Raw genomic sequence first — 15,168 nt, forward strand, 5'->3', positions numbered from 1 at the left:
GTGCATAGTCCCTGGGTCCACGGATCTGGGCCTGAGTGAGGCGGAATATCGTGTTTACCTCCTTCCTCCAGCAAGGCTCCACCTCTTAAAGTACCAGCCTCACCGGCGGGGGGCCCGGGCCACACCTGAACCGTAGTAGTTCTCATCATGCTTGGACCATTTGCTTACTTTCTGCTATTGCCAGAAGCTCAAGAATTTACATTCCCTACCTTACAGAGAAGTTAATTGCCTATTTTTTCCAGAAGGACTAGAGATCTGGTCACCAGCTATGCTCATTCCTATGGAGATGTCTTTGTTTCTAAGCCCTTGTCAGCAGGCACAGCTAGGAAGTGTGTGTACACAACACACATGTCTGCACCTGCCTGTACAATGCTAATTCATCTGCTGATTCTAAAGCTTCAGTCATAGGTTCTTTCTCTTTCCTCGCCTCCCTCCCCACTCCCTATCTGTCTATCATCTACCTACTTATTTCTTTTGAAGCAGGACCTCGCTATGTTGCCCAAGCTGGTCTCACAATCCTCTCACTTCAGCCTCCAGGGCGGGGCTGCAGGACCGGCAGGCATGTCCCTCCTCGGCTTCTCTTCCAGTCCTACTACACATCTGTGTCTTCATGGTTCTGAGAGCTACGTAATTCTTACTGAAATGGAGACATTATAAACGTACCAAGGAGCAGCTCAGCTTTGATGACTCTTTGGCGTGGTGGGGATAAAAAGCATCGTGTCTCTTTCTTTAGGTGACACCAAAATTGCTATTAAAGAGCTCTCACTCATTTCACAAGAAAACCAGTCTGGTCCTGTGAGCAAGGAAGCTAGGAGCTGGTTGCTTAAGAAATGGCCAATAGGGGAATGAGGGAGGAGGTAACAAACAGTACAAGAAATGTAGCCAATGCCTAACGTATGAAACTGTAACCGCTCTGTGCATCACTTTGACAATAAGAAAAAAATAAATAAAACTTTAAAAAAAATCGCCAATAGTTGTAGGTAGAAAAGTTAATAGGCAGGTGCCAGTGGCTCATGCCTATAATTCTAGCTACTCAGGAAGCTGAGATGGGAGGATCGAGGTTCAAAGCCAGCCCAGACAGTAAAGCCCCTGAGATTCTTATCTCCAATACTTACCTCCTTGGAAAAAGCCACCAGTGGTGCTGTGGCTTAAGTGGTAGAGCGCTGCTAGCCTTGAGCACAAAGAGGCTCAGGGCCAATGCCCAGGCCTAGAAGTTCAAGCCCCAAGAATGTTTTATTTTTTAAAGAAGTGAATAGACTTCTTTGCTCCAGAGACAGCGCAATTAGAAGTGGCCTGGGGAGGAGGAGAGGCGATGTCAGTGCGTGGTGAATCGCAGGGCCAACTGAAACCATCACAAGATGGGGCCCGTCTCTGCCAACACTGACTCACCGGAACAATCTCTTTTTGTTTCAGGGTCACAGATGGCCCATTGTTCACTGACAGGTGGTTGAAATGATGACTTGTTTTCAACACAGTCTAACTGGTGGTTTGAAGAACCTATCTATGACGGAGTAAGTTTCATTTTGGGCTCCCACCGTCCCTTGAAAAGTTTCCCCTGTGAGCAAAGTTCCTGCCTGACTCTGGAAGCTCCAGCAGACCCAGGACTTTCGTGGTCCCCGTTTGCTAAGCCCAAGACCTGGGGCCATTCCAAGAAGTTGCAAAAGCACGGTCTCATTTCAGAACCGTCAGCGTCACCGCTGGAGAGGGCATCTGACACAACGGTCACTCCCACTGCCACCGACAAGGCCAGCCCCAAGAGGACAGGCCTCGTGGGAAAGGAAGGGGTGACCTCGTCACTCCACATTATCTCCTCGGCCCCCAGCCACCCCCAACCCGTGGCACGCTGTAGCAACTCTCCACCGCTTCCATCTTCCCCACACCTTTAGCAATGCCAGTCTCCTCCGGCCCTGCACGGCAGGAGCTGAGCCTCCTCACCAGGCTCGAGGTGGGGTGAAGGGCGGAGAGGGGTGACCTGTGCAGTCCCCGCAGGGGGGCTTGCGCATGCTCCGCAGCCCTCAACGCCCTCTCTGAGCATGGGAGCTGAAGACTCGCTTCTACTCTTCCCCAACCCCTCTATTCTCTGTGGTCCCCGGCAAGGCAGAGCTCACCCTGCGTGCTCATTTGTTATCTGGTCTCTTGAAACTGCGGCTAGCATTGCAAATACAGAAGCCAGCTGAGGAAAAGGAATTTGTTTGGCCTGGAAAGAAGGGAATCACGCCAGGTGTGCTGTTGGTGGCTCACGCCTGTCATCCGAGCTACTCAGGAGGCTGAGATCTGAGGAACGCAGTTCGAAGCCAGCCCAGGCAGGAAAGTCTGAGAGACTTATCTCTTTCCAATTAACCATCAGAAAACCACAAGTGGCGCTGCGGCTGAAATGGGAAGCGCTAGCCTTGAGCAAAAGAGCTCAGGGACAGGCCCTGACTTTAATTCCTGGGACTGACAAAAATTTTAAAAAAAAGAAAGGAAGGAATTTGTAAGCTTTGGCTCAATCCCCTAGCAGCTGGCCACAGAGTTATATACTTGGCTTATATAGCTGTTTGAAGCCGGTGAATTACATCAGTGAAATCTACCACAAAGCAAACCAAAACAAAATGTCCTGTCACAAAGACACATGATTCTTTGAGATGGCTGGGAATATGGCCTAGTGGTAAAGTGCTCGCCTCGTATACATGAAGCCCCGGGTTTGACTCCTCAGCACCACATATATAGAAAAAGCTGGAAGTGGTGCTGTGGCTCAAGAGGCAGAGTGCTAGCCTTGAGCAAAAAGAAGCCAGGGACAGTGCTCAGGTCCTGAGTTCAAGCCCCAGAACTGAAAAAAAAAAAAAAAAAACAAGAAAAAAAATAGAGATGTTCTTAAGCTGCACATCATCTTCTTATGATAGTTGATAAAGACGTGCACCGACCCAAACCAAACTGATGTTATTTCAGAAGGAAATGAGGCACTAACTGTACCTTCAGCACGGGCTGTTGGTCCTACAGTTAGAAAGACATAGAGATTCTTTTGGGATGCAAGACCTTCACACACCGAAGCCAGTAGAGAGCCTTGCCAACCATATACTGGAAGGGGGACTTGCAAGGGACACTGAAACAACCCTTTTCTTCCACCAGCTTCCACATGATCCCTTAGTGTTAGCCCTGACATGTCTACTCCAGTCCAGGTGCCCATTTTTCTTTTCTTTTTTTGCCAGTCCCGGTGTTTGAACTCAGGGCCTGAGCACTGTCCCTGGCTTCTTTTTGCTCAAGGCTAGCACTCCGCCACTTGAGCCACAGGGCCAGTTCCAGCTTTTTCTATATACGTGGTGCAGAGGAATCGAACCCAGGGCTTCATGCATGCTAGGCAGGCCCTCTACCACTAGGCCACATTCCAGCCCCCCAGGTGCCCATTTTTCTCTCATTCCTTCACACATATATGTTTGTTCTCTAAGCAATATAGAAGCATTTTATGTTTGAGTCAGTCGTTTGGATTTTATTCCTATAAAGACCGCCCTGTAGGCCTACAAGAAACAAAACGTGCATGCGTTCCGTTAACCAGTTCTTGTCTATTCCGTGTTCTTTCCGTGACAGTGCGGGAGCTGGCACACTCGCCTGCATTTTTCACTCACACCCGGTCTCTCCGCAGCCCGGGCATTTTCGCCGGTTCACTGGAGCTGGACTTTTCTGTCCCGGCCGGCTGGCCTCGAACCGCGATCCTCGGCGTCCGGCCTCCCCGCCCCCTCGGGGACGCCCCGCCCCGCGGCTGTGAGGTCACCACGGCGGTCACGGCGCTCGGCCCGGCGGGGACCCCGGTCACCAACGCTCGCAGCGGGGCCCGTCTCCCCCGCCCGCGGCGCCCAGCGCTCCCGCTCGCCGGATCGCGGCCCGCGCGCCCCCTCAGTGCGCAGGCGCGGGGAGCCCTCCCGCGGCCGTTGACTTTCAAACCGCGGCCCCGCCCGCGCGGCCGTCCCATTGGCGGGCGCGCCGCGGTTGAACGTCGCTTGCGGACTGCGCCTGCGCGGCCAGGCCCCGCCCCGGCGGACACCTGGAGTCGCTCGGGGGGAGGAGCCGGGGGCGTCCCGCCGCCCTCCGCCGCCGCCTGCGCGCCGCCCTGGAGCCCGCCGCGGACTCCGCTCCGCCCGCGCCGCGCGCTCCCCGCACGTCCGCCTCGTCGCGGTGAGTCCCGCGGCGGCCCCGCACTTCCCGGCGGCCCCCCCCCCCCCGACGCCGGCGGCCGTCCGGGGCGGTCCGTTTGGCGGGAACCGGAGGGGTGGGCGCGCCCCGAGTGGGCGGCCGGCCCCCCCTCCTCCCCCCGAGTCCGCCGTCCCGCCCTGGCGCTCCCGAGGGGGATGGGAGGGGGGGTGGGGGGGTGCGGAGCGCGGGGAGACCGGGAAGTTCTCGGTCACCGGTGGGGAGCGTGCGTGTTCGGGGCCGCGGGGCTGGGACGGCGCGCGTGGGAAAAAGGCTCGTGAGAGCGGCGAGCGGGGCCGGTTCTTTCCCACGGTGGGGGGGTGGGGGTGGGGAGGTCCCCGCCGCGCGCGGCTCGGGTTCGGGGCCCCCCCACCCCGCTGGCGGATCCCGTGGAGCCGGGAATGGGCAGCCGCGCCGCGCACCGTGTAGCTCGCGCTTTCGTGACGTCGTGTCCCCCCCCCCCCCCTTTTTTTTTTTTTTTTGGTTTATTTCACAAAGTCAATCCGAAGCATTAAACGAAAAAAAAAATATGCTTTACTTTCAGGAAAAGAATAAAAGAATCAGGAAAAGGTGGATATAAAGGATACTCAGTACCCAAGCCGGGAAATCGACACAGAAAGGTAAGACCTGGAAGGTTTCAGTGGACGGGAAGTCAGGTCTCAGCGCATTTGGTTTCCAGTAAGTGCGTTACTGAATATTGTCTACTAAGTGGATTTTTGCTTGGCAAAAATTGAAAAGTTTAAATCTTAAGTTTGTTAGGTCAGTTCTTGGTTAAACTATATGAATAGTTCCCTTTTTAGTTTGTAGAGAAACAATATATCAAAGCAAAAGAAAGCTACTGAGGAGTAAAGAGAAAGATCTAACCATAGAACTTATTTATTTGTTTAGTGGGTCCTGGGGCTTGAACTTGGCCCCCACGCTGTCCTGGAGCTCTTCAGCTCAAGGCTAGTGCTCTACTACTTGAGCTACAGTGCTACTTCCTGTTTTCTGCTGGTTAATTGGAGATAAGAGTCTCATGGACTTTCCTAGACTTTCCTTCCAGGGGCTGGACTTGAACCATGATCCTCAGATCTCAGCCTCCCGAGTAGCTAGGATTACAGGTGTGAGCCACTGGCGCCCGGCTAGAACTTATTTTTTTTTTAATGTTTATACATCATAACAAAGATAATTTAAAAAATATGTATATAGCACACGGTAGTAGCACTTCTTGAAGGCAGTAAACATAGTTATTTGTTTTTTTAAATCAGTTTGGGCCACAAACAGGTAATCTCAGTGGTGACATCATTTTGAGTTTTTCCAGGTTTATAGCTGACTCACCAGAAGTCCTATGACAAGTCTTACCTAAATCTGAAATGTGGTAAATATAGAATTTTAGAGATTATAAAGTGTAATGGGTGTTTTATAACCATATTTAGAGAGGAAAGGCAGTAGTAAAGAGTAATGAATCAAAACTTAAACTATTGAAGAATGAGTAGTGTGGTTTTTGGCATTGCTAAATTCTGCAATTTTGTTTTGTTTTTCATCATGCTTAAACACTACCCCTGAGCTGTATCCCCAGCAAAGTTACAGGACAGTATTCTTTTTTTTGGTCAGTTGTGGAGCTTGAACTCAGGGCCTGGGTGCTGTTCCTAAGCTTCTCTGCTCAAGGCTAGTTAGTGCTCTATACTTTGAGCCATGGCTCCATTTCCAGTTTTTTTTTTTTTTTTTTTTTTTTGCCAGTCCTGAGCCTTGGACTCAGGGCCTGAGCACTGTCCCTGGCTTCTTTTTTGCTCAAGACTAGCACTCTGCCAACTTGAGCCACAGCACCACTTCTGGCCATTTTCTATATATGTGGTGCTGGGGAATCAAACCCAGGGCTTCATGTATACTAGGCAAGCACTCGTGCCACTAGGCCATATTTCCAGTCCCCCATTTCCAGTTTTTGAGTGATTACTTGGAGATGAGTCTTACAGACTTTCCTGCCCAGGCTGGCTTCTACCCGTGATCCTCAGACCTCCTGAGTATCTAGGATTACAGATGTGAGCTACCAGCACCTGGCTAGTGGACTGGATGGGATTGGCACCTGGATTGGATTTTGCTGATAGTGTGCTTAAGGTTTTTCCATTGGTATCTTTTTTGTGTGTGCTGGTAGTGGTGCTTGAACTCTAGACCTCCACTCATGGCTTTTCTGCTCATGACTGGTGCTCTACCACTTGAACCAAACCCCCATTCCTGGCTTTTTTGCTGGTTAATTAGCAATAAGAGTCTCTTACTGTCTGGGTTGGCTTCAAACCACAATCTTCAGATCTCAGTGTTCTGAGTAGCTAGGATAACAGGTGTGATCCACTGATACCTGGCTTTTATATGTGTGTGTGTGTGTGTGTGTGTGTGTGTGTGTGTCTATTTTGAGTGTTGTATTGTCTGTTAGGTTTTAGTTAGGTTTTGGTAGGTTTTAGTACGTAGCTTTGCTCACCACTATACCTCCACCAACACATGTTTCACGCTTTGGAATCACGTAATGTTTTTAAAATACTTTGCAAACTTTCTGTATTTGTGGTCTGGTACAAGGAGCTGTTTCTTGACCATTCGAAAGAAATCATTGGAGAAGCTTGCCTCTTTCCTCTTGTTTTTGTTTTTTTTTTTGGTCATGGAGCTTGAACTCAGGGCTGCTGTCCCTGAGCTCTTTTGCTCAAGGCTAATAATGCTCTATCACTTTGAGCCACAGCGCCACTTCCAGAGTCTCATGGACTTTCCTGCCTGTGCTGGCTTTGAACTGTGATCCTCAAATCTCAGCCTTCTGGCTGGCTGTGATTACAAGCATGAGCCACTGGTGCCCAGCTAAAACTTGACTTAAAAAAAAAGGTGTGTGGGGCTGGGGATATAGCCTAGTGGCAAGAGTGCCTGCCTCGGATACACGAGGCCCTAGGTTCGATTCCCCAGCACCACATATACAGAAAACGGCCAGAAGCGGCGCTGTGGCTCAAGTGGCGGAGTGCTAGCCTTGAGCGGGAAGAAGCCAGGGACAGTGCTCAGGCCCGGAGTCCAAGGCCCAGGACTGGCCAAAAAAAAAAAAAAGGTGTGTGTGTGTGTGTGTTGGTTGTAGGACTTGAACTCAGGGCCTGGTTGCTGTCTACGAGCCCTTTTGCTCAAGACTAGCACTCCACCACTTTGAGCCACAGTTTCACTTTCCAGATTTTGAGTAGTTAATTAGAAGAGTCTCTTGGGGACTTTTCTGCCTGGACTGGCTTCAAACTTCAATCCTCAGATCTCAGCCTCCTGAGTAGTTAGGATTATAGATATGTGCCACTGGCGCCTGGTTTCATCAGATATATATATATATATTTTTTTGGTGATAGTCCTGGGGCTGGGAGTTATCCCTGAGATTTTTATATTCAAGGCTAGTGCTCTACCACGTGAGTCACAGCTTCACTTCTGGCATATTGCTGGTTAATAAGGGTCTCACTGACTTTCCTACCCTGACTGGCTTCAAACCACAATCCTCAAATCTTAGCTTCCTGAATAGCTAGGATTAAAGGTATGAACCACCAGTGCCTGGCTCTAGGCTTGTTTCTGTCTGTCTATGTTTTGTTGTAAATTTCCTCTGGAAATTATGGTTAACAGGCAAATCCTGAGGCCATAATGTTCTCGTTTTCCTCTTTTTCTCTGCTTTTCTTTTTCCAGTCCTGGGGCTTAGACTCAGGGCCTGGGCTCTCTCCCTGAACCTCTGTGCACAAGGCTAGCACTCTACCACTTGAGCCACAGCGCCACTTCCAGCCTTTTCTGTTTATGTGGTACTGAGAAATGGAACCCAGGGCTTCCTGCATGCTAGGCAAGCCCTCTACCGCTAAGCCACATTCCCGGCCCTCTCTCTGCTTTTCTTTTCTTTTCTTTTTTTTTTTTGGCCAGTCCTGGGCCTTGGACTCAGGGCCTGAGCACTGTCCTTGGCTTCTTTTTGCTCAAGGCTAGCACTCTGCCACTTGAGCCACAGCGCCACTTCTGGCCGTTTTCTATATATGTGGTGCTGGGGAATTGAACCCTGGGCTTCATGTATACGAGGCACACACTCTTGCCACTAGGCCATATCCCCAGCCCTCTCTGCTTTTCTTTAGCGATGGGATCTTGCTATGTCGTCACACTGGCCTTGAGCTTGTATTTTACTGCTCTCTGGGTACTGTGCCACTGTACCCAGCAGGATTATTTTTCTTTTACCATCTTATATTTTTAATTATGTTGATTAAAGTGGATCCCCTGCCCTCACATTCCCTCCTCCAGACTCTGCTTTAAAAGCAGTTACTTTCATCTGTTTGTTTTGGTATTAACTTCTCTATTTTCCAAATAATAATAATAATGCTGTTACTGTGGTTTCTTTTCGTTTTTGAATACAGGTTGACCTTCTTCAAAGGAAAAATAGAGTTCTTTTTTTTTTTTTTTTTTTTGCCAGTCCTGGGGGTTGGACTCAGAGCCTGAGCACTGTCCCTGTCTTCTTTTTTTTTGCTGAAGGCTAGCACTCTGCCACTTGAGCCACAGCGCCACTTCTGGCCATTTTCTGTATATGTGGTGCTGGGGAATCGAACCCAGGGCCTCATGTATATGAGGCAGGCACTCTTGCCACTAGGCCATATCCCCAGCCCCGAAAAATAGAGTTCTTAAACTTTTCTTCCCTAGTGATTACAATTACTTACAAGTTAATTTTTATTTTTTATTTTATTTTATTTTTTTTGTCAGTCCTGGGGCTTGGACTCAGGCTAGCACCCTGCCACTTGAGCCACAGTGCCACTTCTGGCCATTTTCTATAAATGTGGTGCTGAGAAATCGAACCCAGGGCTTCATGTATATGAGACAAGCACTCTGGCCACTAGGCCATATTCCCAGCCCCACGAGTTAATTTTTAACCATGAGGTTCAGTTTAGGGCAAGTTTTGCTACTTATATATTAACTAGCTGTAGCATTATGATTATTTTGCTGGTTGTGAGGCTGAAATCAGGGCCTGTGTATAGACTAGTGCTTGGAGCCACAGCTCTACTTATGGTGTTCTGGTGGTTAATTGGAGATGAGTCTCATGAACTTTCCTCCTCGGGCTTGTTTCGAACTTCCATCCTCAGATCTCAGCCTCCTGAGTATCTAGGATTATGAGCCTGAGCTGCCAGTGCCTGCTTGTAATAGTATTATTAAATCTAGGCTCACTGCTTATGTTTTATTCCCTTCAACAAGCTGTTCTGTTCCGTCGTCGTGTGTTCTGACATTGAAATTCTATGAGAAACATGATTGTTTTACGATTAAGAGCTCTCTGTAAATGTTTCCCAGCATGTAGTCGCTTGAATTTATCTGCAACGACTGTCATCTTGTAGACTTTTGCCCAGTTACTGAGGTTTCCTTGAATCCTTCACAGTTGAAGGTTAGTCTTTTTGGCTCATTAGATATACTAAATATTGTCAGTCTGAATGAAATATTTTCTCATAGACTCTCCTGTTGCAGCTTTTTCCTAATAAAAACAAAGATTTTGTTTTTGCTTGGTGCTGTGGCTTATTCCTGTAAGCCTTCACTGCTTGGGATGCTGAGTTTCTTGGCTGTCCTGGACAAAAAGGAAGAAGCTGTCTTAAAAGTAACCAGGGAGCTGGGCACTGTTGTTTGTCATGCCTGCAATCTTAGCTATTTAGGAATAGGAGCTCTGAAGACTGTGATTCAAAGACAGCTAGAGCAGACTCTCGTTGACCCATCAAAAAGCCAGAACTGGGGATGTGGCTCAAGTTGTGTACTGCCAGCCTATATAAATAGAGAAGCCAAGTGAGAGGCCTTGAGTTTAAGCCTCAGTACCAGTACACACAATCTCATGCAAAGAGGGGGAAAAAGGACTGGAAGTGTGGCTTAAAGTTGGTAGAGAACCTGTCTAGCGAGTAAGAAGCTCCAAATTTAAACCCAGCACCACCACTCTCCCTAAAGGGGGAAAAAAAAGAAATGAAGGTCTGACCTGATTAACATTAGTGTGTTTATAACTTCATTCAAGCAAATAGGATGTGAATGCCTAGTATATGTTAATTTCTATGATTATACTATAGAAATACACCATAGTTTAGATACGATTTCTGCCTTTGTAGGAGATATACATTCTAATATATAACAGTGCTGGAAAACTCTTATAATTAAAGCCCTGTTAAAGTGCTATGAAGTTAAAGTGTAGGCTTCAGAGACGGACATGGGAAAAGGCAGACACAAGTATGTTGAGACATGAGGGACAAGGGAAATTTTGGCAGATAAGAAGCCAATAGGGAAAATGTTTGAGGTTTTATGTTTGGTAGAAGTGGTTAGTTTAGGCATCGATGGCTCACACCTGTAATCCTAGCTTCTCAGGCTGAGTTCTGAGGATCACTGTTCAAAGCCAGCCAGGGTAGGAAAGTCCATGAGAATCTTTTTTTTTTCTTTTTCTTATTTATTGTCAAAGTGATGTACAGAGATGTTACAGTTTCATACGTTAGGCCTTGGATACGTTTCTTGTACTGTTTGTTACTTCCTCCCTCATTCTCCCCTTCCCCCTCTGCCTTTCCCTCTCCCCCCATCCATGAGACTCTTATCTCCAATTAACCACCAAGAATCCTGGAGCTGTTTTGCTCAAGGCTTTGAACCGTGATCCTCAGATCTCAGCTTCCTTAGTAGCTGGGATTACAGGTGTGAGCCACTGGCGCCTGACTTCCAACTTTTTTTGTAACCACAAAACCAGTTTATTTTCTGTTCTCTTAATTTATACAAATACTTTCAAAGGAGGATCAGGATGTCAACACTACTGTTTTCCAACATGAAAATTATTTTATAGTATTATTTTTTAATAAAATAAAACCCCCGTTTGCTTCTGGACACCAGTGTGTAAAAGTTACCAGAAAAACGTGTCTTTTGTCCTCCTGGTTCCTGGTATGTTTTTTTTCACAGTGACATTTTACAAGTGTAAATTATTTGAAAATTGATTTCAGTGTCTCTCTGTGTCTGATATAAATTGGAAGACAAACATCCCCAGCGAGTCTGACAGCTAATTGTAATTAGTGCTAATTTAATTACTTTTGCTTTAATTCAGTACAACACCAACTTCCGCATTCCCTTTGTAGACTTCTAGTGAGCCTTAAGTGGTCTTCTGCTTAAGTTCTAATTTTATTTTGTTTCTTAATGTCCTAAAATTCAGCCGTCTGGAATGACTTAAAAGGAGTTCCCACGATAATAACGGGAAAGCAGCCCTGACTTCAACTTTTTTTTCTTTCTTTTTTTTTTTTGCCAGTCCTGGGGCTTGGACTCGGCCTGAGCACTGTCCCTGGCTTCCTTTTGCTCGAGGCTGGTGTTCTATCATTTGAGCCACAGCACCACTTCTGGCCTTTTCTATATATGTGGTGCTGAGGAATCGAACCCAGGGCTTCTTGCATGCGAGGCAAACACTCTACCACTAAGCCATATTCCCAGCCCCTGACTTCAACTGTTTTTTGATGGCAAAAACTAGTGAAAAATATAACTTCCAAATCTTCAAGTAAAAATCATTAATTTAGAAGATTACACTGTTGGTCTGGGTCTGGGATATGTAAGTGGTAGAGCACTTGGCCAGCATGTGCAATGATCTGCACTTAGTCTCTAGCACCATGAAAAATAAAAGAGAGAAAATTATGCTATGCAGATACTGAGTTTTTGTTATCTTTTCCAGTTCAAACAACTAAGAAATTTATACTGTTTCTAGAGAAACTACACACACACACACACACACACACACATATACATATATGTACACACATATAGCTTGCTTTAAGAAACCATGAGTTGGGTGTTATGGCTCATGCCTATAATCCTTGCCTTTTTCAGGAGGTTGAGATGTGAAGATTGCAGTTGGAAGCTATTCTAGGCAAAAAGTTCTGTGAGATTCTCCAATTAACCAGCAAAAAGTTGGACAGGATTGGCTCAATTGGTAGTTTCAGCCATCAGCAAAAATGCTGAACAAGCTGAATGTGATACTCCTCTAACCCTGTATACACACATATACACAGAAAGAAAAAACATTGTTGGAATGCATTTCATATGCGTTTGGAAATGTCACAGTGAAACCTCCCTTGTATGCTTAAAAAACAAACCATGAATGAGCCACTAACATTTCCTTTTTATTTTTTGAGTTAAGGAATATGATGTCGCTAAGCTTCAAAGTTGTATTGTGTAAATGAAATGCTTATTTATGTATGTGCACAGTCTGGACTTTAGCATCTTGGCATGTAAAAAAGTTGCACACAGTAATTGTAGTTAGTAAGTAGACTTAAAGAACATTAAACTTTAGACTTCATTATATAAATTATGAATTGTTAGTTTTAAGAATTTCACTACAAATTGGAGTCATTTTGCTTGGTTTGTATGACTTATTCCAGAGGCATAAACTCTGAAAGATTATCAGTTGTTCACTTACTATGTGTTAGAGATTGAATTAGTCTTTTTAAAAAGAAAAAATACTTTTAAATGACAAGGGTTGTATATTAGTAATTTGGAAGTTAATGCGAATGTATAAATAAAGTATCCAGGAAAGAATGTCCTATGTAGACACTGCATTTTTTTTTTCTCTTGACAGGAAATGCACAATTTTGAGGACGAGTTAACGTGTCCCATTTGTTACAGTATTTTTGAAGATCCTCGTGTATTACCATGTTCTCATACATTTTGTAGAAATTGTTTGGAAAACGTTCTTCAGGCATCTGGTAATTTTTATATATGGAGACCTTTGCGAATTCCACTCAAGTGCCCTAATTGCAGAAGTATTATTGAAATTGCTCCAAGTGGAATTGAATCTTTACCTGTTAATTTTGCATTAAGGGCTATCATCGAAAAGTATCAGCAGGAAGACCATCCAGATATCGTCACCTGCCCTGAACACTATAGGCAACCACTGAATGTTTATTGTCTGCTGGATAAAAAATTAGTTTGTGGTCATTGCCTAACTATAGGTCAACATCATGGTCATCCTATAGATGACCTTCAGAGTGCTTATCTGAAAGAAAAGGACACACCACGAAGTTTGCTCAAGCAGCTTACTGATGCACATTGGACAGATATTACTTGTCTTATTGAAAAGCTAGAAGAACAGAAATCCCATTCAGAGAAAATGGTCCAAAGTGACAAGGAAGTTGTTCTCCAGTATTTTAAGGAGCTTACTGATATATTAGAACAGAAAAAGAAGAATTTCCTAACCGCTCTCTGTGATGTTGGCAATTTGATGAGTCAAGAATATACTCCACAGATCGAAAGATTGAAAGAAATACGAGAGCAGCAGCTTGAACTGGTTACCATGACCACATCTTTACAAGAAGAGTCTCCACTTAAATTTCTAGAAAAAATTGATGATGTTCGCCAACGTGTGCAGATGCTAAAAGAAAGACCACTTCCTGATGTCCAACCTGTTGAAATCCAGCCTCGGGTAAGCAAAGTGCTAAAAGAAGAATGGAACAGAACGGAAATTGGAAAAATAAGGAAAGCTTTTATTCCTGAAATGAAGATTTCTTCTAAAAGGGTGCCCTGTTCCTGGCCTGATAAGGATGAAAAAGAGATTGAGCTTTTTAAGATTTTAAATATTGCTATAGTCACTCTGATTTCAGTGATATTAATGTTGATACTCCTTTTCAACCACCACATAATAACCTTCTTAAATGAAATAACTTCAATATGTTTTTCTGAAGTCTCTTTGTCTATTTACCAAAGTTTATCTAACAATTTGCATGATTTACAAAATATACTATGTCACCCTTTTTATTTTTTAAAGGAATTCATGTGGGGGAAGTAGTTTATCATTGAAAACATAAATATGATTTGTGAAATGAGTTTATTTGGGTACAGCAGAGGCTAACTACTGCTAAATGGAGACGAGGGTAGCAAAAGTAGCAAACTAAACTTTCATAGACTTGCAACAAATATAAATATATAGAAATACATTAAATCTTCTGTGTTTCTGTTGGGACAGTAACTTTTTTTGGGGGGGTGGGGGCAGTACCTGAGTTTGAACTCAGGGCCTTGCTAGGCAGTTGCAATACTACATTAGGCACTACACCATTTGAGCCATACCTCCAGACCCAGCTTGAATTGGATACAAATTATGTGCCAGTTAGAAATAAGACAGTATCTGGCAAACATCTAGTAGTTAATTCAGTAATACATCCGATTTTTACTGGTGTAATAGGTTGATAATGTGCTACTAAGACATTTGTCTTTTACCATAAGGCAATAGTTGTCTTTGCCCTTCATGTATTTGTAATATTTTGGTGAAAAAAAGGCAAAATCATAGGTGTACAGGCTTGCATTTTGAAGTAACTTGAAGGTTTCTGTTTTTTTGCACCAGTCCTGGTGCTTGGACTCGAGCAACGTCCCTGGCTTTTTTTTTTTCTCCTCAAGGCTAGCACTCTGCCACTTGAGCCACAGCGCCTCTTCTGGCCTTTTCTATATATGTGGTGCTGAGGAATCGAACCCAGGGCTTTATGTATACGAGGCAAGCACTCTTGCCACTAGGCCATATTCCCAGCAAGTTGAAGGTTTTTAAATGGGTGAATAGTAGTGTTAAGATTCTTAAAAATTGGGCAGCAAATAAGTGATGCAGGACTACTACCCAAAGAGATTTCACACATTTAATGTGTTTCCAACACATTTTAGGTAATTGAGTGCAAGGTGTTTATCAACATTCATTCCAAGTGAACTAACTCCACTGCTTTTGGATATTGCATGAGGGAACTTTTTTTTTTTTGCCAGTCCTGGGGCTTGAACTTAGGGCCTGAGCACTGTCCCTGGCTTCTTTTTGCTCAAGGCTAGCACTCTGCCACTTGAGCCACAGTGCCACTTCTATCTATGTGGTGCTGAGGAATCGAACCCAGGGCTGCTGCTTGTATAGGAGGGCAAGCACTCTTGCCAGTTAGTAGGCCATCTTCCCAGCCCCAACGACTTCTTGTCATGTTTTATGGTTTATGTAAACAGGGATTGTATTTGAGAGCAGCTTGAGTTTTCCAGCCTGAGGCAGGAAATCCTTGTGCTTCCAGG

At 45.3% G+C, this 15,168-nt stretch overlaps 1 protein-coding gene across 1 annotated transcript; it reads left to right on the plus strand.

Moving 5' to 3' along the window:
- The first annotated feature begins 4,708 nt into the window (after positions 1 to 4,708).
- Trim59 (tripartite motif containing 59) lies at positions 4,709 to 14,216 on the plus strand. The gene is made up of 2 exons (XM_048347191.1): positions 4,709 to 4,784; positions 12,722 to 14,216. The coding sequence occupies exon 2, from the start codon at positions 12,725 to 12,727 to the stop codon at positions 13,925 to 13,927; it is 1,203 nt and encodes a 400-aa protein (XP_048203148.1). The 5' UTR covers positions 4,709 to 4,784; positions 12,722 to 12,724; the 3' UTR covers positions 13,928 to 14,216.
- Positions 14,217 to 15,168: the final 952 nt, after the last annotated feature.

This window comes from Perognathus longimembris, chromosome 5 (assembly GCF_023159225.1).
Source record: "Perognathus longimembris pacificus isolate PPM17 chromosome 5, ASM2315922v1, whole genome shotgun sequence".
NCBI classification, from domain to species: Eukaryota; Metazoa; Chordata; class Mammalia; order Rodentia; family Heteromyidae; genus Perognathus; species Perognathus longimembris.